At 50.8% G+C, this 23957-nt stretch overlaps 1 protein-coding gene across 1 annotated transcript in view; it reads left to right on the forward strand.

Moving 5' to 3' along the window:
- Nucleotides 1-23957, forward strand: part of SMG1 (SMG1 nonsense mediated mRNA decay associated PI3K related kinase) — a 1634890-nt gene that overhangs the window by 1408594 nt on the left and 202339 nt on the right. The window contains exon 55 of the mRNA XM_078665250.1: nucleotides 8840-8977. Within this exon, the coding sequence (XP_078521376.1) occupies nucleotides 8840-8977 (138 nt within the window). The remainder of the gene's footprint in view (nucleotides 1-8839; nucleotides 8978-23957) is intronic.

Raw genomic sequence — 23957 nt, forward strand, 5'->3', positions numbered from 1 at the left:
TGGAGTGAAGGGACAAAAGAAAGTTGTAGTCAGTTCAGACCTCCCAGTTGATTGTTTGTTGGGCAATGATTTGGAGTCATCACAATGGTCAGAAGTGGAGCAGAGGACTCACATGGAGATGTTAGGCTTGCCAGCACATGTGCTTGCTGTGACTAGGTCACAGGCCAGAAGATGCCCCACTGAACAGGTGCTGGATCCTGAAATTATGGACCAGACACCTTCCAAGAAGAAGAGCAGTAAGGGTAAGGCTTTGCCTTCCCCCTTGCCCCAGGTTGAGGATCAAGTCTCTGAGGAGGCTGATCTAGCAGAGCTGAGGGAAACTGAGCCTAAAGAGCTTGAACTTGATCAAGTTGAGTTTCTGGGCTCAGGGGGACCCTCCAGAGCAGACCTGGGGAAGGAACAGTTGAGCTGCCCTTCCCTTGAACCCCTCAGACAGCAGGCTGCTGCTGAGGCTGCAGGGAATGCCACAGGTGCCCACAGGGTATACTGGGAAGATGGACTCCTGTACTCTGAGTCAAGAGACCCCAAGCCTGGTGCAACCAGGAGGCTGGTCATCCCCTTGTCTCTGAGAGGTTTCCTTCTCACCTTGGCCCATGAGATTCCCCTTGCAGGTCATTTAGGTCAGACAAAGACTTGGGACAGGCTTGTCTCACACTTTCACTGGCCCCATATGAATGAGAATACCAAGGAGTTTTGTCGCTCATGTGTCACTTGCCAAGCCAGTGGTAAGTCAGGTGGCACAACAAAGGCCCCCCTTATACCACTACCTGTGGTGGGGGTTCCCTTTGAAAGAGTGGGGATTGACATTGTTGGTCCAATGGAACCCCAGACAGCATCAGGACACAAGTTTATACTGGTGGTGGTGGACCATGCCACCAGGTATCCTGAGGCTATTCCCCTTAGGACCACTACAGCCCCTGTAGTGGCAAGAGCCCTAGTTGGAGTGTTCTCCAGAGTGGGTTTCCCTAAGGAGGTCGTTTCTGACAGAGGTACAAACTTCATGTCAGGATATCTGACTGCCATGTGGAAAGAGTGTGGTGTGAACTACAAGTTCACCACACCCTATCATCCACAATGCAATGGGCTTGTTGAGAGATTCAACAGGACCCTGAAAGGGATGATTCATGGACTACCTGAACCTCTTAGGAGAAGATGGGATGTCCTGATCCCCTGCCTCTTGTTTGCTTACAGAGAGGTCCCACAGAAGGGGGTTGGCTACAGCCCTTTTGAGCTTCTGTATGGGCATCCTGTAAGAGGACCCCTGTGTTTGGTGAAGGAAGGATGGGAGAGACCTCTCAAAAAGCCTGCAACCAACATAGTGGACTATGTACTTGGTCTCCGCTCCAGGATGGCTGAGTATATGGAAAAGGCATCTAAAAACCTTGAGGCCAGCCAGGAACTTCAAAAAGCTTGGCATGACCAAAAGGCTGTACTGACTGTGTACCAGCCAGGACAGAAGGTGTGGGTGCTGGAGCCAGTGGCCCCAGCAGCTCTGAAAGACAAATGGTCTGGGCCCCACACCATCATTGAGCAAAAGGGAGAGGTTACCTACTTGGTGGACCTTGGAACTCCCAGGAGCCCTCTCAGAGTGCTCCATGTTAACAGGCTCAAAGCATATGTTGACAGGAAGGACATGAGCTTGCTCATGGCCACAGATGAGGGACAGGAGGAAGAGAGTGACCCTCTCCCAGACCTGCTCACTCAGAATCCTGATGATGGGTCAGTTGATGGTGTTGTCTTTTGTGGCAGCCTCACTGAACATCAGCAACAGGATTGCAGGCAAGTTCTGCAATCCTTTCGACATATGTTCTCTCTGACACCCAGCCAAACTGATTGGTGTACCCATGATGTTGACACTGGAGACAGTCTGCCTGTCAAGAGTAAAATCTACAGACAGCCTGATCATGTTAGAGACTGCATAAAAACTGAAGTGCAGAAAATGTTGGAACTGGGAGTCATTGAGCCCTCAGATAGCCCTTGGGCTAGCCCAGTAGTTCTAGTGCCAAAGCCTCACACCCAGGGTGGTAAGAGAGAGATGAGGTTTTGCGTAGACTACAGAGGCCTCAATGCAGTCACTAAGACTGATGCCCACCCAATACCAAGAGCAGATGAGCTTATAGATAGATTGGCTTCTGCCAACTTCTTAAGCACATTTGATTTGACAGCTGGGTATTGGCAAATCAGGTTAGCTGAGGAAGCCAAACCTAAGACAGCATTTTCTACCCCTGGAGGGCATTATCAATTTGTGGTAATGCCCTTTGGACTGAAAAATGCACCTGCCACCTTCCAAAGGTTGGTGAATCAAGTCCTCACTGGGCTGGATGACTTCTGTGCAGCTTATCTTGACGATATTGCTGTCTTTAGCTCCACCTGGGAGGATCACCTGGTCCACCTGAGGAAAGTGTTAGAGGCCCTGCAAAAGGCAGGCCTCACTATCAAGGCCACAAAGTGCCAGATAGGGCAGTCACAGGTTGTATACCTGGGCCACCTTGTAGGTGGAGGCCAGGTTCAGCCACTGGAGAGTAAGATACAGGCCATCAAGGACTGGACTCCTCCAATCACCCAGACTCAGGTTCGAGCTTTCTTGGGCCTGACTGGGTACTATAGGAAGTTTGTCAGAAATTATGGGTCCATAGTGACCCCCCTTAATGACCTGACAAGCAAGAAGATGCCAAAGAAAGTTCAGTGGACAGCAAGCTGTCAGAAAGCATTCAATGACCTAAAGCAGGCCATGTGCACAGCACCTATCCTCAAGAGTCCAGATTACTCCAAGCCATTCATTGTCCAAACAGATGCTTCTGAGTTGGGTGTGGGAGCTGTTCTGTCTCAACTGAATTTTGATGGTAATGATCAGCCTATTGCTTTCATTAGTAGGAGGTTGACACCCAGAGAGAAAAATTGGTCAGCTATTGAGAGGGAGGCCTTTGCTGTGGTCTGGGCCCTGAAGAAGCTGAGGGCCTACTTGTTTGGCACTCACTTCACCATTCAGACAGACCATAAGCCCCTCTTGTGGCTAAATCAGATGAAGGGTGAAAACCCCAAGCTGCTTAGGTGGTCCATTTCCCTACAGGGGATGGATTTTACAGTGGAGCATAGACCTGGGACTGATCACAGCAATGCTGATGGGCTCTCCAGGTATTTCCACTTAGAGCAAGAAGACTCACCTGGTCAAGGTTAGTTTATTGTCCCAAAGTTTGGGGGGGGGTCATGTAGGAGAGTAGGGTCTGCAATCCTATGATCACCCAGATTTTTGCTTTTTGCTGCACTGGTTTACGACTTTCCCTGGCTGTGGGCCTGCTAATCAGACCCACAGCCTAGCTGTTCTCTCTATCCAAATTGTACTCAGGTACTGAATTGGCACTGGGCCCTCTCCAAGTCCCTGTACCCAGGGCTGAGGTGCACCCAGAAGTCTCCCAGGGGCTGAAGCATGTATTATGCCACCCCTGGATTGACTAACTAAAACTGACACAACTGGCTGCACGACAGCTGGGGCAAGGTGGTGTACTCACCCTTTGCTTTAGATATAGTATACCTATATCTAACCCTAAAATGGACACACAGATCTCCTATCAGTCACTCCTATGGCAGGCCTTAACAATCCTGAAGGCAGAGTGCTTGGAATCGTGTGAGATGGTGCTCTGGCATGAGCTGAGCCTGTCTGCGGCTTTCGGGACCCATCCCTTAGCCGTTTCCATGATATCGCATACCATATACTCTTAAGTGCATTATAATCCTCGCGGTTAAATGCCAACTCTGGTATCGCTTTATCAAAACATGTCGAGTAAGGTGTCATACGAATTGGAATACTAACCCCTCGCCAATTCTGGCGACGGGGTTAGCATTCCACCCTTCTAGAGGGACACGACATGCCTGTAACCTATAACCCGGTTAAAAGTCAGACAGAGCCTTAGCATCCACAAAATGGATGCTGCCACCGAGACACAAGTCTGCCCTCCTGCTGCTGGGAGTCCTCCCAGAGCAGGAGATAAGGACAAAGGGTTTCCTGCCAGGGGCGGTGCCAGCACCGTCCCAGACAGGGTTTTGTGTATTGTAGGTAGGCAGGGCTTTAGAGGAAGGTGACTGCACGTGGCACCCCGGTGCTCACTGTGCATAGGCTGGCTGGAACCAGTTCCAGGGTCACTCCAGACCCTGTGCTGGGGAAAAGCCCGCCAAGGAAGTGGGTGTAACCACCCCCCTCCTGGTCCCACCCATAGGGCAGGACCTAGTCGCGTGCCAGCCCCCTTTTCCCAGATAAAGGTAGAGACTGGCCCCCTTCCAAATCAGATCATCTTTGGAATCAAGATACCACTTTCCACGAAAGGACTTCACGATTTCTTCCTCAAGATTCTCCCTTGTGGCTAAGGAGTAGTCACCCTGCATCCGCAGGCACCATCTAAGAACACTGCGGTCTGCTGCACGTCCTTCCTCCGGAATCCGACTGCCCAGCTCGACGAGACCCGGCTTCCCTGGCACCTCTGACCTCTACCCACCTCTACAGCACAGCTGAGAACCGTGGGTGCGACGAGACCTCGAGGGACCGGCCATCGCCAAGACTGCACGACTTCTGCACAGCAAGCCCACCGAGTAATTTCCTGGTGAGTGCTTTGGGGTCCGAGAAGCCCCCACCCTGAGCAGCTCCAGCACCGAAGAGCAGCCCCCCAGCATCTCCACGATCGGCGTGGGGCCCTTCTGCCTTCTGCTGCTCACCGCGTTGTTTGGCTACTAGCCCGTTGGCTTGTGGCCTTCCCGACGACGCCCGACGACATTTCTGCTGCTGGTCTGGTTGCTCCAGACTGGCCCTTGCTCCCTTCCAGAAGAGGAGCACCCCGGACCCTCCTGGTCCACTCAAGACGCCATTTTGAGTCCACCGCGTGGGCTTGAATTAGCCAAGGCTTGTTGCCCAATCCTGGGTAACTTCGACGCCAACGACTTCATCCTTCGTGGGACAGCTCGCACCTCCATCCTGGTCGCCGACAACGCCTCCTGGTCCGAGAGACTGCAGAGCCCAGCAGCGCCCACTCACCTGACTGCGGTGACTTCGCCCGGTGCCATCCTGGTGCCCACTTAATCACTGGCTAGTGATTCAAGAACTTGGTCCCCTCTGCTTTCAGGTTTCTTCTTCCTCGATCCAGGCTTGGATCCAACGAACTTTCCTTCACTGGTCGCCTGCCAGCAACTTCCTTCTTCCAGGCTCCTGGTCCGGCAACGAGATCCCCGACGTCTTTTCAGACCTATGCAGCTGCAGCCCCTGGGCTAGGTAACTTCGGCACTCCGGTGTCCCAGCATAGCCTCACTATCCAAGGGTCAGGATCCACTGTCGTTTTCTCCCTACCAGGTCGGGTTCGCCCGTGAACACTAACTTTGTGAATTCTAGCTCCCATAGACTTTGTCCCGCATCCCGCGTGAGAGTGCACACTCTGCACCCGAGTTCCCTAGGCCTCCTGCTAGTAATCTAAAGGTTCAGTAGTCCAGTCCTAGCGATCCCAAAGCCTCTGAGAATCGTTACTTACCTGCTAGTAATTCGCATTCCACTTTTAGCGTATATGGTTTTTCGTGCCCCTCGGGCATTTGTGTAACGTGCTAACTTAAAAGTATTTTCGTAAGAGTTTTGTTGTGTGCTTAGCACCCTGTCCTCATAAAGAGTACAGGGTTGTTGTGATTCTAATAAATACATTGTTTATTTTCATAACACTTGTGTGGTGTCCTTTCACTGGGTGTTCAAGGGGTAATGTGATGGTAAAACAGCTGGCTTAACACGCCCTCTAGAGTCTTAGCCTTAGACTGCTCGTATCCATGCTACTAGGATAGCTGGTCTATAAGGTTGACTTACAACCAATCATCAATAAGGGTTGTTTGGACTGATATATAGTGATCACTAGAATAGTGAGCACTGCACATCAGGCCAACTTCTCACATTACGCATCACTCACAGGATGGGGAGCCCATCTCCTCGGACATACAACTCAGGGCAGATGGACCAATCAACAAAAAGTGCTCCACATCAATCACCTGGATCTACTAGCAATATTCCTGTCACCTAAATCTTTCCAAGTTCATGTACAAAACAAAGCTGTCTTGATCCGGACGGACAACATGACAGCCATGTACTACGTGCAAAAACAAGGAGGCACACATTCTCTGCAGCTGTCCCAGCTTGCACAGAACATTTGGAGATGGCCCATCCGACAAAATATATATCTACTTGCCAAACATCTTCCAGGAGTTCACAATGAGATTGTGGATCTGTTAAGTCGACAGACGCAACAGATTCACGAATGGGAACTACATCCCCAAGTCCTTCTAGCATTTTTCCAAATGTGGGGCCAACTAGACATAGATCTGTTCGCCACACACGACAATGCAAAATGCTCAACCTTCACCGCCAGGTTTCCACACCCGTTGTCCAAGGGCAATGCGATATGGATGAACTGGTCAGGCAGATTTGCGTACGCTTTTCCGCCACTCCCACTAATTCCACTAGTGGTACGCAAGCGCCGACAACAGTCTCTCAAACTAATCTTAGTTACTCCCACATGGGCACGCCAACCATGGTTCACAACACTGCTGGAACTCTCACTAGTTCCACACCAAAAACTGTGTGCCTGTCCCCATCCCTGCTAACGCAGAACCATGGAGAGATCAGACATCCAAATCCAGGTCAGATGAATCTGGCGATCTGGCTCCTGAAGTCCTAGAGTTCGGGTATCTTAACCTACCACCGGTCTGTATGAACATCATTAAAGAAGCCAGACAACCTACTGCTAGAACTTGCTATGCTGCAAAATGGAAAAGATTTGCCATTTACTGCACCAATAACCATATTGATTCACTGGATGCCTCCATCCAGAATATCATTTACTACCTACTGCACTTGCAAAGATTCAATCTAGCATATTCATCCATACGTTTACATCTAGCAGCACTTGCTGCTTACTTGCAAAACAGGCAACATTTGTCACTATTTATATTCCCTGCAATTAAAACCCTTATGGAGGGGCTAAAAGAATCATTCCTCCTAGGTTACCACCCTCTCCAGTATGGAACCTAAATATGGTTCTCACCAGGCTCATGGGACCCCCATTTGAACCTTTGCACAAATGCGAACTGCAGTTCCTCACATGGAAAGTAGCTTTCCTTGTTGGCATTACCTCTCTTAGAAGAGGAAGTGAGATCCAGGCTTTAACCATTCAAGAGCCATTCTTACAATTACATCGTAGCAAGGTGGTTCTCAGAACCAACCCAAAATTCCTTCCTTAAGTCATCTCTCCATTTCATCTTAACTAATCGGTGGAGTTACCAGTGATTTTTCAAAACCCAGACTCCATAGCAGAAAGAGCTCTACATACCCTAGATGTCAAAAGAGCACTGCTTTAGTACATTGACCGAATAAAACCTTTTCGCAAAACCACACTTTTGTTCATAGTCTTCTCCTCACTGCATAAGGGTAATCCCATCTCCAAAGCTGGAATTGCAAGGTAGATAGTAAAATGTAGCCAGATATGCTACCAAAAAGCTAAACGCATTTTGATAATTCCCCCTCGAGCGCACTCTACACACAAACTAGGGGCCTCTATGGCATTCTTAGGGAACATTTCCCTAGAAGACATCTGTAAGGCAGCAACATGGTCTACAACTCACACCTTCACTAAACACTACTGTGTGGACGTGCAAGCCAAGCAGCAAGCTTCTGTGGGCCAAGCTGTTCTTAAAACTCTTTTTCAAACTACTGCAACGAATAAAGGTGGCCACCGCTAGGAGCGATACTGCTGTACAGTCTATGCTAAGTGTGAGATCTGCAGCTCAAATGCCTCAAATGGAAAATTCTACTTACAAGTATGCATCTGTACTTGACATGTAGAGCTGCAGATTCTCAAACGCCCACCCACCTCCCAGGACCTGTATCTGTTCCAGTTCTATCTTATTTAGATATACACACATGGACATCTTTTATGTTTCTACTAACGCCATTTCCTATCATGGCTAAAAACAATCTAAGGATGGAGTCGATGCCCATGCGCTCTATTGTCCAAGGGAAGAGTCGCCTATCTCGTGACTACAAAGACTTCTTCCAAGACAACAATAAAGTGCAAGCATCAAAGCCCAAAACCAGATGGGGATCTAATGCGAAGTGTGAGAATCTGCAGCTCTACATGCCAAGAACAGATGCATACTGGTAAGTAGCATTTTCCTTCTGATAGGTACTCCATTTAACCTTCGACTCTGCACAACCCTTCTTCCTCCACTTTCTTTGGAATGGGCTTTTTCCAATCTAAAAAGGTCCCAAACACAAGCGCTGCACACCTACCAAGCTGCTGATGTGTTCTGCGTCTGAGGGCTTGGAAAATCCTATGAAAAAATATTGATGCAAAGATGCACAACGCCACTTTTAGGCTCGCAGGAGTGTACTGCTTTTGAGGTTTACGGATTCAGTCTGAGCCCTGAAGAATATTCACAATACAAAGAGTCCACCAGAAAGAGTGCTACAAAAGGAAAGTAACTTGTTCATCTGGAATAAGTTGTAAACACTGCTAAATTAGGGCAAAGTAAATTTGAGAAATCCCTTGTGAGTGATTCAGATGCTGTTTTCTTATGTTGCTTTTAAATTCAAGCTATCCTTTAGGAAAGACAACGCTGTTTGCCGAGCATTACATTAAATATATATTTATTTTTTTACAAAAGTGCTTATTCTGCTAAATATTTGAATTTTCTCTAAATTGTGGATACATATTTGTTTTAGATTTTCTTTTTAAGTGTATTGCTAAATGGATAAAGCTAAACAGTAGAAGGTTGTGTGGAATGCATCAGAATTAACTTGGAAATATACACTTCTTATTTTAAGTGGCAACATGAAGATCTTCTCATCAGCAGACCCCAACCGATGTCTGTTAATCCTCCAACTCGCTCTGCAATTTTATCCAGCATGAAGAAAAAACTCCTGACTCTCAACCAGATTGAAGCTTCAATTTCAGCAGTCCAGGTAATATGTTCACATCTACAAATTACACAAACAATTGCAAGTGTATTTCTTTCTGGTCAGCGCTGTTGTGTTGCAGCTTTAGCATAGTGACTGCTGCCTAATTTTTTGTACATGAAAATATGTGCATACACCCAATAAATAGACACATAGTGCTTCAGATACGAATGGTTCTCCAAATGTGTTCATACTCTTGATGCCAAACAAATGAATGATTTGTCAAGATAAAAATGCATACATCATAAATTGGCAATGGTTCTACTAAATATTTGTCTGAAATGTTCATAGTGTACTTGTGCAAAATAATGCAAAAATACCATAAGAGCAACAAGCTACCTATGGGTATTAAAACTTTGAATAACTGCCATAAACTCTAAATAACTTAATTAGGAAAGAAGAGAAGGAAGGAGTATAATCCTTTACATTTTCAAAGAAAGTTGTTCAGCTTTTTTCTACAGGATATTTGATCCTGTAGATTTCTTCTATGAGACTTGCCTCCAGGTGCCAGACTGCATCTGGAATATACTCAGCAGTACCAATTCACCGGAACCTGGAGGCACTGTGCAATTTCTGTTACGTAATTAAGTATCTGAAAGAGACACGTTAGTGATAGATTCCTTACCTTAGAATATCCCCAGTCGTCAGACTGGATCCGGAAAATTTTGCGTAGCAATACCCCAGCGCGCCGGCAGGCGTTGTCCGCGTCCGTCGTCGGCGTCGTTAGCGCCAAAATGACGTCATCGGAGTACTTAGACGCCGCCCATGCGCGCTGACGTCAGTTATTATTTTTTCCGCGCCAGCTAGCGCAGATCCGGAGAAGCTCTACCCCTTAGTCTTTTTTGACTAAACTTTTTGATCTTTTTGATCATTTCTCTACTCGAGTCTTCGACTCTGACGGTGCCGGTAGGGATGCCCGGGTTTAAACCCTGTTCCAAGTGCGACCGACTGATGTCGGTTACCGACCCCCATCGCCGGTGCCTCAAGTGTTTAGGCCTCGACCACGACGACCGCACCTGCTCCGACTGCCGGGCCCTGATGTCTAAAGCTAGGCGGGAGCGGTCCCGCAAGCGACTGGAGCTCCGGCAGTCGGCCCGCGCCGCTCCAGGTCCCACACGAGGTGAGGGACCGGTCGCGGGGTCGGAGCCCTCGCAGCTCCGGGAGTGGACATCGGTCGTCAGGATCCAAGTCCTCAGGTAAGAGGCATGAGAGGTCAGAGAGACGTCATCGTTCCTCCGACCCACCCCGACGCTCGCGCGATGTGGCCGGGGGTTCGGGTGACACCACCCACGCGGCTCCGACGGAGTCGCAGACGTCGCCACCTGCCCCACACCTTCGGGTCCCTGGGCATAACGCGACGCCTGAGGAGATCGAGCGGTACCTCATTGCCATGATGTCCCTTCCTCCTCAGCCGGGTTCAGTGGCGCCTCCGGGCCCCACGGCCCTGGCTGGAGGGCCTAGCAGGTCGGGTGCTTCGGCTACGACGCCGCCGGGTGCTTCGGCTCCGATGCCGCCGGGTGCTTCGGCCCCGGCGCCGCCGGCGACTTTGGTCCCAGCGCCGCAGGCCCTCCCTGTATCCGCTTTCGGATCCGGGTCGTCGCCGGTCGACCTCACCGGCGCCGGCCCTGTGGGTGTCGCCCCCCGGTGCCTGCTATGGACGCCGTCCCCGATCCTACCCTCGGTCCGGTCCCGGCGCCGGTGCGGCGCAGCTGGGCGCCTCTCTCAACGTCGTTTGGAGATTTCTATTTCCATGAACCGGCCCCATCTGTTGACCCTGAACTACAGGAGATGGGTGACGAGGGTGATTGGGAGGGGTCTGTGGACCCTCTGGCACAGGAGTGCCAGTCTCAAAAGGACTGGACTTATGAGCTTGGGGAGGCCAGTGGACTTGACACTTCGCCAGACACTGGATTTGTCTCCCCTCCCACCGTGGCTACGGAGGAGGGGTCTGCTTACAGTGTAGTGTTGAAGCGGGCGGCCAAGACCTTAAACCTTGAGCTCCCCGTTGCGGCCGTGAGTACTAACCTCCTCACTGAGGTCCTTAAACCGCAGGCAAGCTCCAATGAGCCTCTGCTGCCGTTTAATGAGGCCTTGTGTGACGTTCTTGTGGGCACTTGGTCCAAGCCCGCCACTGGTCCGCCTGTGGATAGGAACATGGCCAGACGCTACCGCCCGGCCCCGGGCGACCCTTGCTTTTTGTCCACCCATCACACCCCCGAGAGCCTGGTCATCCAGGCCTCCACTTCCCAGACAGCATTCCCGGCGGCTCCGCCCGATCGGGAATCCAAGAGGTATGAACAGATCGGGAAGAAGGTGTTCTCGTCCCTGAGTTTGGGACTGCGGTCAATCAATACCGCTTGCCTCTTGGGCCACTACACCTACACCCTGTGGGACACGGTCGCGGACGTGCTGCCACAATGTCCGGAGGAGGCCCGGGCAAAACTCAGCCAAGCCCTTCCGGGGGGTCGAGATGCAGCGCGGTATTTCATCCGGTGTGGTCTGGATACCACGGGCTCACTGGGCAGGGCGATGGCAACGACGGTGGCGGTTCGACGCCACGCCTGGTTGAGGTCCGCCAACTTTTCGGCCGATGTCCAGGCCACTCTTCTGGACATGCCGTTCGATGGCCGTCGCCTCTTTGGCGACAAGGCAGACTATGCGCTTGAGCGTTTTAAGGACTCCAGGGCTACGGTCAAGTCCTTGGGCCTCTCGGCCGCACGCCAGCAAACGGGTACCTTTCGCTCCTTTCGTGGCCACGGAAGGGGCACCCCTACACTTGCTGCCAGCCACGCGCCGCAGAATGTTCAACAGCGCAGTCGTGGAAACCGCCGTAGCGGCGGGCGGGGAAAACGGCGAGGCCAGTCCACACCTTCCCCCGCAGCACCTGCCTCAAAACCCTCCTAGTCCGTGCTTTCAGGCCCATGTGACGCCAGTGGGGGGCAGGGTTCGCCATCACCTCTTCCACTGCCGCACTGTCACGTCGAACAGGTGGGTGCTGCAAATCATCCGAAGGGGCTACTCCCTCCCCTTCGAGGCGACCCCTCCAGCCATGCCACCGCAATTTCACCGCGTGTCGGGGGATCACTTGCAACTTCTGCAAGAGGAAGTCACGGCCCTCTTGGCCAAGGGGGCCATCGAGCGCGTTCCTGGGCCGGAAGTAGGGTGTGGTTGTTACTCCCACTACTTTCTGGTACCCAAGAAGGGCAAAGGGGGCCTACGCCCTATCTTGGACCTACGGAACGTCAACGGCTTCCTCCGAAAGGAGAAGTTCAAGATGCTGACTCTGGCTCAGGTCTTAGCTGCCCTGGACCCCCGGAGACTGGATGGTAGCGTTGGACTTGCAGGACGCTTATTTTCACATCCCCGTCCTGCCGGCCCACCGGCGTTACCTGCGGTTCACGGTAGGCCACGAGCACTTTCAGTTTACCGTGCTCCCCTTCGGCCTTACCAGCGCCCCACGGGTGTTCACGAAAGTGATGGCGGTGGTCGCAGCCCATCTGCGCAGATTAGGGGTGTCAGTCTTCCCCTACCTCGACGACTGGTTGTTGAATGCGGGCTCGCCCCAGACAGTCGTCAGCCACCTCCAGACTACGGCCGATGTCCTGCACCTGCTAGGGTTCTCAGTCAACGTGCCGAAGTCACACCTGTGTCCCTCTCAGAAGCTCCTCTTCATCGGAGCGGTTCTGGACTCGGCGCAGTTTCGGGTTTATCCTCCCGAACAGCGGGCTCTGGATATTCAGGCTCTGATTCCGATCCTTCAGCCTTTATCCCGAGACTCGGTCAGGTTGACGCTGCGGCTTCTGGGTCTGATGGCCTCCTGCATCCTTCTGGTGCATCACGCCCGGTGGCGGAAGCGGGCTCTGCAGTGGGACCTGAAGTTTCAGTGGGCCCAGCATCAGGGCAACTTGTCCGGCCATGTCTTGATCTCGGAGGGCACTGCAAGACAGTTGCAGTGGTGACTCACGGACCGCGATTGGGTCAGTGGCAGATCCCTCACCCTACCCCACCCGGAGCACGTAGTTGTGACGGACGCGTCCCTCCTGGGCTGGGGGGGCCACATGGGAGAGGTGGAGATCAGAGGTCCCTGGTCTCCGGCGGAGTCCCAGCTCCACATCAACCTTCTGCGACTGCAAATTTACACAAATAAATAATGTACTACTAGTGTTGGATTTGTACAACAATAATGGATAAATCCTACCAGTTGTTCTGAGCCCAGATATATACTGGTGGCAATCCAATCTTAACGTCTATCCCAGCATTATGTGGGATAATGCCTCACCTCACCCGGTCACCCACTCGGGAAAAGGGAGGCCCCGCTCTGTCCGTCGGTACCTCTGTGTTGGCATCCGAGAAGGACGTTAAGATTGGATTGCCACCAGTATATATCTGGGCTCAGAACAACTGGTAGGATTTATCCATTATTGTTGTACAAATCCAACACTAGTAGTACATTAATTATTTGTGTAAATTTGCAGTCGCAGTATTTTCACCGGGTCCTGAAGAAAGCTAGGACCATTGTCCATCTAGCTGAAACATGTCGACCAATATGCACTATGCCTCTGGTTAGTTATTATTTAAAACTATTGAGGCATTGTTTTTAGTTTTGACCATAGTACCATACTGAATAAACTTATTTTTGGTCCTTTTGAGTCAATTTTATCACACACTTTCACTTTCTCACACGCACTGCACCCCATTGACATCACAAGTGAATCACTGTGGTCTGATAATTTTCAAAATCCTATTCTTTGCATCAATCACAGCTGCTTGAAGAGTTGGATTTATGATACATCTCCCACGTGACGATATACCACCAGATGGGTGGGCTGATGGGAATTTTTCCAGCCCAGTGATATCACTACAGTGTCATTAATGGACTCATGGTCTCAGACTCAACATGGCACACTCACAGTGATTCTGACCAGGTCTCTTTCTTGTTGTTTTGCTATTGTAGGGGCTTAAGTAGCCTTGGTCGTTAAAATATTGCCCTCCTTTTGACCCTCCCCCACTCTATTTTTTGCACAATTCCACGTTGTTGACCCAGCTCAGAGAGGACCTCAAGACCTGGCTCTTCAACAAAACCTCCACACCCAGACTGATCAGAAGCCCCCGCCCACCCCCAGTACCATGAGACCCTCACGGTGAGTAGCCGCGCTTTACAAACCCCTGATTGATTGACTTTTCCCTTTGTGTAAGCCTTGCTGCTCAGAGCCACAGCTCCCTAGGCTTATATGGACCGTAGCACACGGGTCCCTGCCTGGATGGTAGTGAGGACAAGCCATAAAGGAAGAGAGGTCAATAATATGGTGATCACCTTACGAAGGGGAGAGCAGGAGAAGTGAACTTCAGCAATAATGTATCGGATTACATCTCAAACCCAAGTGGCTGAAGATGGTCAATACTGATGCCCTGGTACATTTGGGACCGTACTTGATTACTGTTGACACTGCGGGGGTTTGACCTTTTCAGAGCAGCCTCCTCAACATGGGAATTTTGTCAAGTGTCACAAAATGCCAGACACTTTCAAGGTTATAAACCTGTAACTGGTGAAAGCTTGTCTGTTATGCTAAGTTACTTGCTCAGTTGATGAGGAATTGGGAAGAGGTGACAGATCCTCCCAACATTGGTGTGGTGGGCTGTTTACAGCTAATTTGAAATACTTGAGTAGGAAAAGGGAGGGAGTCATGGATGAGGTTGCACTGAGCTAGAAGCGCTTTGACGTAATATGGTTACTATTTACCTTTCACAGAAGTGATCTACAAAATGAGGGTACTCTTAGGAGTCAAGTTTAAAGGAGAGAACTTGATTGATCTTCCAGCAATGGTGGGAGCCCTTAAGGTAAAAACAGATGGCCTTGACCAGTTACAGGACCTCTTTAACCCCTTGCGCGCTGCCCGAATTTTTGCACTGTGCGGTCGAAATGGTGGGCGGAGTTCAGACAACCCCTGGTCATCGTTGGCACACTCCCACCATGAAGTGTGACGGCCGGGGCCCGTCCTGAGCACCGAAGGTGTTAAGGCAAGAAGCTACTGTACCTGATCCCACTAAAATCGTTACTTGGAATATTAATGGCCTGTGAGACAACAGTAAAAAAGAGTTGTGATCTAATACATAAAAAGATTAAGAGGTGGTGCTGATTTCATTCTTCTCAAGCAAAATCACTTACTGGGCACTGATTGTGGATTATTTTGAATGGGGTAAATATAAATCTCTGCTCCATGCAGGCTTTACACAGGGCCCTAGGGGAGTAGCGGTTATCCTGTCCAACAAATCAGTCCCATTTGAAAAACCAGAATCCACACTTCCAATTGGAGAAATGTGAGATGTGTAATGTCCCTTAACCTTGAAAGGTCCTTCAACACTCTACAGGGCAGGAGGCCCTTACGTCTCTAGGACAGTAAGTGCTGGGGCTTCTTTGAAATCTTGGAGATTTAAACATTCCACAAAAACAACCGTCCTACATATCGGATGCCTAAACACTCTTGTCCAGGCACATCTATTTCCTTTATACCAGCTGGGGAGGCATGATTCATTCTAAGCATAGAATATCTTGTCAGTGTGATGTCTGACTACTCCCGTACAATAAACACTGTCTACAGGTGAAGGATCTGGTTATGGAGACTGAGTGTTTGGGAGTTATGAGACAGTGGAATACTTGACATTGTCACTAATATCACGACCACCTTCTTCTGGGAAAATTTAGCAACAGTCCTGTCAACTATCCACTTTGGGAAGCGTACAAAAAGATGTTGGGATGAGGGCTGAAGTGGGAGTAAATTATAAAAATAATCGATTTGAAAAGATTCATACCCCAAAAGAAAAGTCTCTTTAGAAGGAAAAGGACTCCCGTGATTTCCCCTCCCCGATGTCTCTACCACCGTACCCTCCGACCTGGCTACAGAGAATTTCACAGGAAAGCTACTAAAAATGCCAAACAGAAATATCTTAGTATGCAGAGGAAACTGTACAAAGCGAGAAATAAGGTGGCACAAATATTGGCCGTGTTGAGTGAGAGGGAAAAATGGAGTGAGGAGGAGGACAGATTTGTATCTCGTTAGGTCAGTGAAAGAAGAATGAGATGACCACCTTTAAGGAGATGTACGTCCCTCATTTATCAGTGGAAGCGATGAATAGGCTTGATAATGACATAACTTTAGTGGAAGTACCCCATGAATGCACCCATTTTCAAAAGTGATGAGACCAATGGGTAGGAAGCACTTGGTAACTGGTCAAGTAGGTCTCTGACTTGTTCGGTTGTTGAGATTCTTATCGTACCATCTGTGAAACTTGCCTGTTGGCTTGGTACCTTTGACAATGTATAGTCTGGAAGAAGACTGAAAAATAAGGTTTTAAAAAAAATCTCTGTAAGCTATATAGTTTGTTATCATAAGAGATGGAAGAACCTCTAGCAGTTCTATCACCGGTTGCCAAGAAGACTTTTGATTGAAGGTTCATGCTCTGGGCATTTAAACGCTATGTGATTGACCCAGATTTTCCTGCAAGCGTTGCTTTACACCGAACCAATAGTGGCATTGAGGGTGAATGGAATTCTCTCTTCAATATTTGGGCTGGACAGGGGGGTCATGGTAGTGGTGTTTTCTATTTCCCTCTTGTGTTTGGCCTGTTTATAGAGCCTGTGGCATGTTAAGTGAGGGTGACCGCGAATGTTCAGTTTTGCTAGAGGGATGAGATCAAAGATTGGATCTTGCCTTATACTGATAGCCTCCTAATATATGGGGGAATATCCCCTTCAGGCAGTGTCCATGTTAAGTGTTGATTACTTATGGAGAGCACAGTGGGTACAGGAACAATAGGGCTAAATCGGTTATTCTTAAAGTGGGACATATTCCTTTTCGTCCCAAGGCATCCAAATCTTATTTGAAACGCTCAACGTGGTGTGGGACTGAGTGTTTAAGAGGAAATATTACACTAGGAGAACCTCTCTAACCTCATAACCTAGACGGGAGAGTTATATACACCATGTCAGATCCTAGGGCATGAAACATAGGAGCAGGAAAGATTAGGGTTGGGCCTTGCATCGCTAGGTCCTGGGAGGCAAAGGGCCTGCCATATGGCTCCGACTCTCTTAGTGGAGGCTTTGACCAGGAGTCCACAGCAGCAGAAGCACCAGCATAATTTCCACCTTAGAAAATATTCCTGAATACTTCTTCCTTGTCCTCCTCCAACCATTGACCTAGTGTCTTGAATGGGCATTGCTCAAGCGTTTTACAGCTGCCAATCTTGGCTCCATTAACGAACCTAATGTATGTAAGGTGTTTGAAGAATTCAGCACCAATTTATTGCAGATTGGAAATATTTCCTGCATTGTTTTTTGTTGAGGTAGCCAGTATATTTTGGGGAGTTCTTGTTTGTCAGGTTAATGATCATTTTAATTGGCCATAATATCTGCTTATGGGTACTTGACCACCCTATGGGTGCTTCAATTGCCTCAAGGGACATCTGCAAGGGTTTCTGGGGTGGAAGTTAAGGTGTGTGACTTATTGAAAGGTTTTCTTTGTTTTCTCTATCTCTACTAAGTTCTTTCTTCACAGACAGCCAAGTGGGACGGCTCATATATTTTATTATCCCACAAAGAAATTCTCTCTAGCTTACAATCTGAAGGGGAAGAGGAGGACCACATTCTGTTATGCAGCATGAATGTCCTGAATGATAGGATCATAGGAGGGGTAGTATTGCATTTTATAGAGAATGTTAAATGTACTAATTCCACAAGAGGCCCACCTTGTAAGCACAAGCTGCGCTTTCTTAGATCGCGATAGGTATACTAGGATTATCATTTCTGGCTCTACCAGGGGATCCAGATGGAAAGCTATACTGCTTTCATGGCCCTTTTGACTGACCAGAACTACTGCTCACGCATCCTCCCTAGGACCATCACAGATCACTCACTGATTATGTCTCTGTTTCATTTGCGCTGGTGGGCTTGGTCTGTGGCCCCCAAACACTTGCAAGGAGTCTAATAAAGAATTTTCTGCAAATCTGTGAATCGAGTCAAGTGTGCGATCAGTGTCCTCTGCTTGTAGACTGTGCATGGCATTCAGGGCAGTGCTTTATGGGTGGGCCATAGCTTTCCAGCACAATAAAAGGAAAAAAGAGAGATAACAGTTGGAGGTAACTCTGGTAGAGACTAAATTGATAGAGCTGGAATATAAGGAGCTTTCCGAATGAGTCTCGGGCTCTCAACAATCGAATTAGCTAGTGTAACCCACAGTCAGTGGCCTTTGACATGACTTGATTGGCCTGGTTGGCATCATAAATACATGTCTGTTATCAGGAGACAAAGCTAGCAAGCTTCTTAACAGGCATTTTTACAGCAACCTTGTAACCAAGGTAGCTCCCTTTTGGATCCCATTAATGAGTTGGTATTGGATGTGCATGAGATAGCCACAGCATTTGCAGATTACTGTACAGTATATGCTGCATGCCATTGGTATTCCAAGAGGCTGAAGCTTCCATGTTCTGTGACTTGCCCAGCTCAACATTTGTGATGATCTACTTAGCTTGCTCTTCAGTTCACCTTGAACAAATTACAGATGCTATCGCTAATGTCCCATCAAGAAGGACACAGGGACCCATTTGACTCTGACTAGGGCTCTATAAGATAAGAGCTTCTGGCCTAACCCCATACTTTTTTAACATGTTTAATGAAGCGCTGCAAAATGTCCCTGTCTGAAAATCACCACATGACCACCATTTCAGTTCTGTTGAAACTGGAAGTTTCTGCAGATTACTGCTCATCTTTCTCCCAGATTTTCCATAATAACACTGAGACCATAATACTTTCCATGGTGGTGGTGAAAAGATTATAACTGGTTATCACTTCTTTGGTCCACCTGTACCAAAATAGCTTAATGTCTGGGCAAGGTGCAACACCCTATATTAAAGGCTACAAAAGTCTTTGATGCTGGCAATTACATTTCCATATTCCAGCATTCAGATTCTTGTGAATTTTGACAAGGCATTTAATGGTGTAACTTGGGGCATTTTCCTCCAAGTTCTCTACAAAATGAACATTAGATGTAGTTTTGTGGCATTTGTCCTACACCTGTATAAAAACTGATGTGCTAGAGTCTGGGCTGCAGTTATGTCTACTGTCTTTGCCACCAAAGTGATAACAGGCAAAGATTTCTCACATTCCCCCTTGCTGTTTACTTGTGTTATTGCACATCTTGCTGCCTGGATAAGGCTTTGCTACAAGGTTTTAAATAGGAGAACAACATGAAAAACTAGTAGTCTTCATTTAGACGACATGGTCCTGTTTTTCTGTTCTCTCTGTTGGATGGGCCAGGGACTAAGGGATATAATTAAGATTTAGGAAAGTGCCTGATACTTAATTGGGACAAATCTATCTCCATCCTGATAAATGGTGGCGAATTGTCAACTTTTCGGTTAACCACGCTGAGCCTCTGATGAATACCTTCACACTTTAGATCTGAAAGAGACACGTTAGTATTAGATTCCTTACCTTAGAATATCCCCAGGCGTCAGACTGGATCCGGAAATTTTTGCGTAGCAGTACCCTTGCGCGTCGGTAGGCGTCGTCTGCGGCTCCGCGTCCGTCGTCGGCGTCGTGGGCGCCGTGATGACGTCGTCGGAGTACTGACGTCAGTTCTTCTTTTTTCCGCGCCAGCAAGCGCAGATCTGGAAAAAGCAGTAACCCTAGTCTTTTTTTACTAACTTTTTGAATCCTTTTTGATTGTTGTCGAAGTCTCTCTACTCCGGTGCCGTAGGGATGCCCGGTTTCAAGCACAGCGACGATTGCGACCGACTGATGTCGGTCACGGATCCTCACCGCGTGTGTTTGTCCTGTCTGGGCGTCGACCACGACGACAAGGCCTGCTCCGACTGCCGGGCTCTCTCTTCGAAAGCCAGACGGGAGCAGTCCCGCAGGCGACTCGAACTCCGGCAGTCGGTCCCGCGCCGCGAGAGGTCCCGGTCCCACGGGAGGTCGAGGGACAGGTCGCGGGCTCGGAGCCACCACAGCTCCGAGAGTAGGCCGCACTCCTCCGGGTCGAAGTCGTCGTCAGGTAAGAGGCACAAGAAGTCCAAGCGGCATCATCGCTCCTCGGACTCCCCCCAACGCTCGCACGATGCGGCCGGGGGTTCGGATGACACCGCTCACGCGGCTCCGTCGGAGTCGCGGGTGCCGCGTCCAGCCCCATACCCTACGGTCCCTGGGCTTAACGCGACGCACGAGGAGATCGAGCGCTTCCTCTATGAGGACTAATCTCCTCACTGAGGTCCTTAAACCGCAGGCAAGCTCGGCCGAGCCTCTGCTGCCTTTTAATGAGGCCTTGACCGACGTTCTTCTGGGCACTTGGTCCAAGCCCGCTACGGGTACGCCCGTAGATAGGAACGTGGCCAGACGCCACCGCCCAGCCCCGGGCGACCCATGTTTCCTGTCCTCCCACCCCACACCTGAGAGCCTGGTCACCCAGGCCTCCAATTCCCAGACCGCATTCCCGTCCGCCCCGCCGGACCGGGAATCCAAGAGGTATGAGCAGTATGGAAAGAAAATATTCTCATCCATCAGTCTGGGTCTGCGGTCTTCCAACACCGCATGCCTCTTGGGCCGTTACACCCACTCTCTGTGGGATACGGTCGCGGATGTGCTGCCTGAGTGTCCGTTGGAGGTACGGGCCAAACTCGGCCAAGCCCTTGTGGAGGGCCGGGACGCAGCAAAATACTCCATTAGGTGTGGGCTGGATACCACCGACTCGCTAGGCAGAGCGATGGCAAAGACGGTGGCGGTCAGACGCCACGCCTGGCTGAGGTCCGCCAACTTTTCGGCAGATGTCCAGAACACGCTCATGGACATGCCGTTCGATGGCCGTCGCCTCTTTGGCGACAAAGCAGACCATGCGCTTGAGCGCTTTAAGGACTCCAGGGCTACGGCCAAGTCCTTGGGCCTCTCAGCCCCGCGCCAGCAACCGGCTGCTTATCACTCCTTTCGTGGCCACGAAAGGGGTGCGCCCACACGTGCCGCTAGCCACGCTCCGCAGGGCAATACCCAACGCGGTGGCGGCCGTGGTAACCGCTGTCCAGGCGGTAGGGGTCAACGGCGAGGTCAGTCCACACCTTCCCCCGCAGCATCTGCCTCAAAACCCTCCTAGTCCGTGCTTTCAGGCCCATGTGACGCCAGTGGGGGGCAGGGTTCGCCATCACCACCTCCACTGGCGCACTGTCACTTCGGACAGGTGGGTGCTGCAGATCGTCCGAAGGGGCTACTCCCTCCCCTTCGAGGTGACTCCTCCAGCCATGCCACCGCAGAACCACCGCATATCGGAGGATCACTTGCGACTTCTGCAGGAGGAACTTACGGCCCTCTTGGCCAAGGGGGCCATCGAGCACGTTCCTGGGCCAGAAGTAGGGTGTGGTTGCTACTCCCACTACTTCCTGGTACCCAAGAAGGGCAAAGGGGGCCTACGCCCTATCTTGGACCTACGGAACGTCAACGGCTTCCTCCAGAAGGAGAAGTTCAAGATGCTGACACTGGCTCAGGTCTTAGCTGCCCTGGATCCAGGAGACTGGATGGTAGCGTTGGACTTGCAGGGCGCTTATTCCCACATCCCCGTCCTGCTGGCCCACCGGCGCTACCTGCGGTTCACGGTTGGCCACGAGCACTTTCAGTTTACCGTGCTCCCCTTCGGCCTTACCAGCGCCCCACGGGTGTTCACAAAGGTGATGGCGGTGGTCGCAGCTCATCTGCGCAGGTTGGGGGTTTCAGTCTTCCCCTACCTCGACGACTGGCTGTTAAAGGCGGGCTCGCCCCAGACAGTCGTCAGCCACCTCCAGACTACGGCAGACCTCCTGCACCAGCTGGGGTTCTCCATCAATGTGCCAAAGTCACACCTGTGCCCCTCTCAGAAGCTCCTCTTCATCGGAGCGGTTCTAGACTCGGCGCAGTTTCGGGTTTATCCACCCGAGCAGCGGGTCCGGGATATTCAGGCTCTGATTCCCATCTTTCAGCCGTTATCCCGGGTTTCGGTCAGGTTGACGCTGCGGCTTCTGGGGCTGATGGCCTCCTGCATCCTACTGGTGCATCACGCCAGGTGGCGGATGCGGGCTCTGCAGTGGGACCTGAAGTTTCAGTGGGCCCAGCATCAAGGCAACCTATCCGACCATGTCCTGATCTCGGAGGGCACTGCGAGACAGTTGCAGTGGTGGCTCACGGACCGCGATTGGGTCTACGGCAGATCCCTCTCCCTTCCCCAACCGGAGCACGTAGTTGTGACGGACGCGTCCCTCCAGGGTTGTGGAGGCCACATGGGAGAAGCAGAGATCAGAGGCCTCTGGTCTCCGGCGGAGACTCGACTCCACATCAACCTGTTGGAGCTTCGGGCGATTCGTCTAGCACTGAAGGCATTCCTCCCCTCTGTCCGGGGGAGTGTAGTGCAGGTGTTCACATACAACTCCACCGCCATGTGGTACTGCAACAAACAGGGCGGGGTGGGGTCGTGGACCCTTTGCCAGGAGGCTCTGCGCCTTTGGCAATGGCTGGAACATCAGGGCGTGACCCTGGTGGTTCAACACCTGGCAGGTTCTCTGAACGCCAGGGCGGACAAACTCAGCCGCCGGTGCATGATGGATCACGAATGGCGTCTGAACTCGGACGTGGCGCAAGGCCTCTTTCAGCAATGGGGAGAGCCTTGGTTAGATCTATTCGCCACCGAAGAGAACGCGCAATGTCATCAGTTCTGCGCGTTGGAATTTCCAAGGCGGCACTTGCTCGGAGACGCTTTTCGCCGCGAGTGGAGTTGCGGTCTGTTGTACGCCTTTCCGCCTATACCACTTCTGCCCAGAGTGCTGAAGAAGATCAGGCGCGACCGGGCCCAAGTCATCCTGTGGCTCCGGACTGGGCTCGAAGGTATTGGTATCCCGAGCTACTCAGTATGTGAGTCGATCCCCCGGTTCGTCTGCCTCTTCAGGAGGACCTTCTGTCGCAGCAGCAGGGGACGGTCCTCCACCCGAACCTGTCCAGTCTCCACCTCCATGCTTGGAGATTGAGCGGCGACAGTTGAGGCCATTTGACTTGCCTCCTGAAGTCTGTAACGTCATTCTGGCAGCCAGGCTTCCCTCCACAAAGTCGGTATACGCCTGCAGGTGGAACAGATTTGTGGCATGGTGCACAGCAAAGGCTGTGGATCCTCTTGCTGCCCCTCTTTCAGAGGTTCTTCTCTTCCTTCTTTCTCTTGCCCAGCAGGGCTCTGCTCTGGGCACTATCAAGGGCTACCTTTCTGCCCTTTCAGCCTTTCTCAGGCTACCTGATCAGCCTTCTTTGTTCAAGTCCCCTATTGTAAACAGATTTCTTAAGGGCATCACTCACACTTTTCCTCCTGTTCCGTTTGTGATGCCTCAGTGGGACTTGAACCTGGTTCTGACTTTTCTGATGTACGCTCCCTTTGAGCCACTTCACAATTGCCCTCTTCGCGTTCTGACTTTGAAGACTGCTTTCCTGGTTGCCTTCACCTCTGCCAGGAGAGTGAGTGAGCTCCAGGCTCTTTCTTGTACTCCACCCTTCCTTTCTGTCCATCCGGACAAAGTGGTGCTTCATACCAAACCATCTTTCCTGCCCAAGGTTGTCACGGCCTTCCACATTGGGCAGTCTATCACCTTGCCTACCTTCTTTCCGCCACCGCATCCCTCTAAAGAGGAAGAGCGGCTCCATCGTCTGGACCCAAAACGTGCGCTCTCGTTTTATCTGGATCGCACACGCCAGTTCCGGGTGGATGACCAACTCTTTGTTGGTTACGTGGGCGCTAAGAAGGGGAAAGCGGTGCACAAGAGGACCATCTCCCGGTGGATCATCTTGTGTATCCAGGCATGCTACTCCTTGGCTAGGAAGGAGCCCCCTGCTGGATTGCGGGCTCATTCTACCCGAGCCACGGCGACTACCACTGCCCTGGGCAGGGGTGTGCCCTTACAAGACATCTGTCAGGCAGCTACGTGGGCATCGCTGCACACG

Source organism: Lissotriton helveticus, chromosome 10 (assembly GCF_964261635.1).
Source record: "Lissotriton helveticus chromosome 10, aLisHel1.1, whole genome shotgun sequence".
NCBI classification, from domain to species: Eukaryota; Metazoa; Chordata; class Amphibia; order Caudata; family Salamandridae; genus Lissotriton; species Lissotriton helveticus.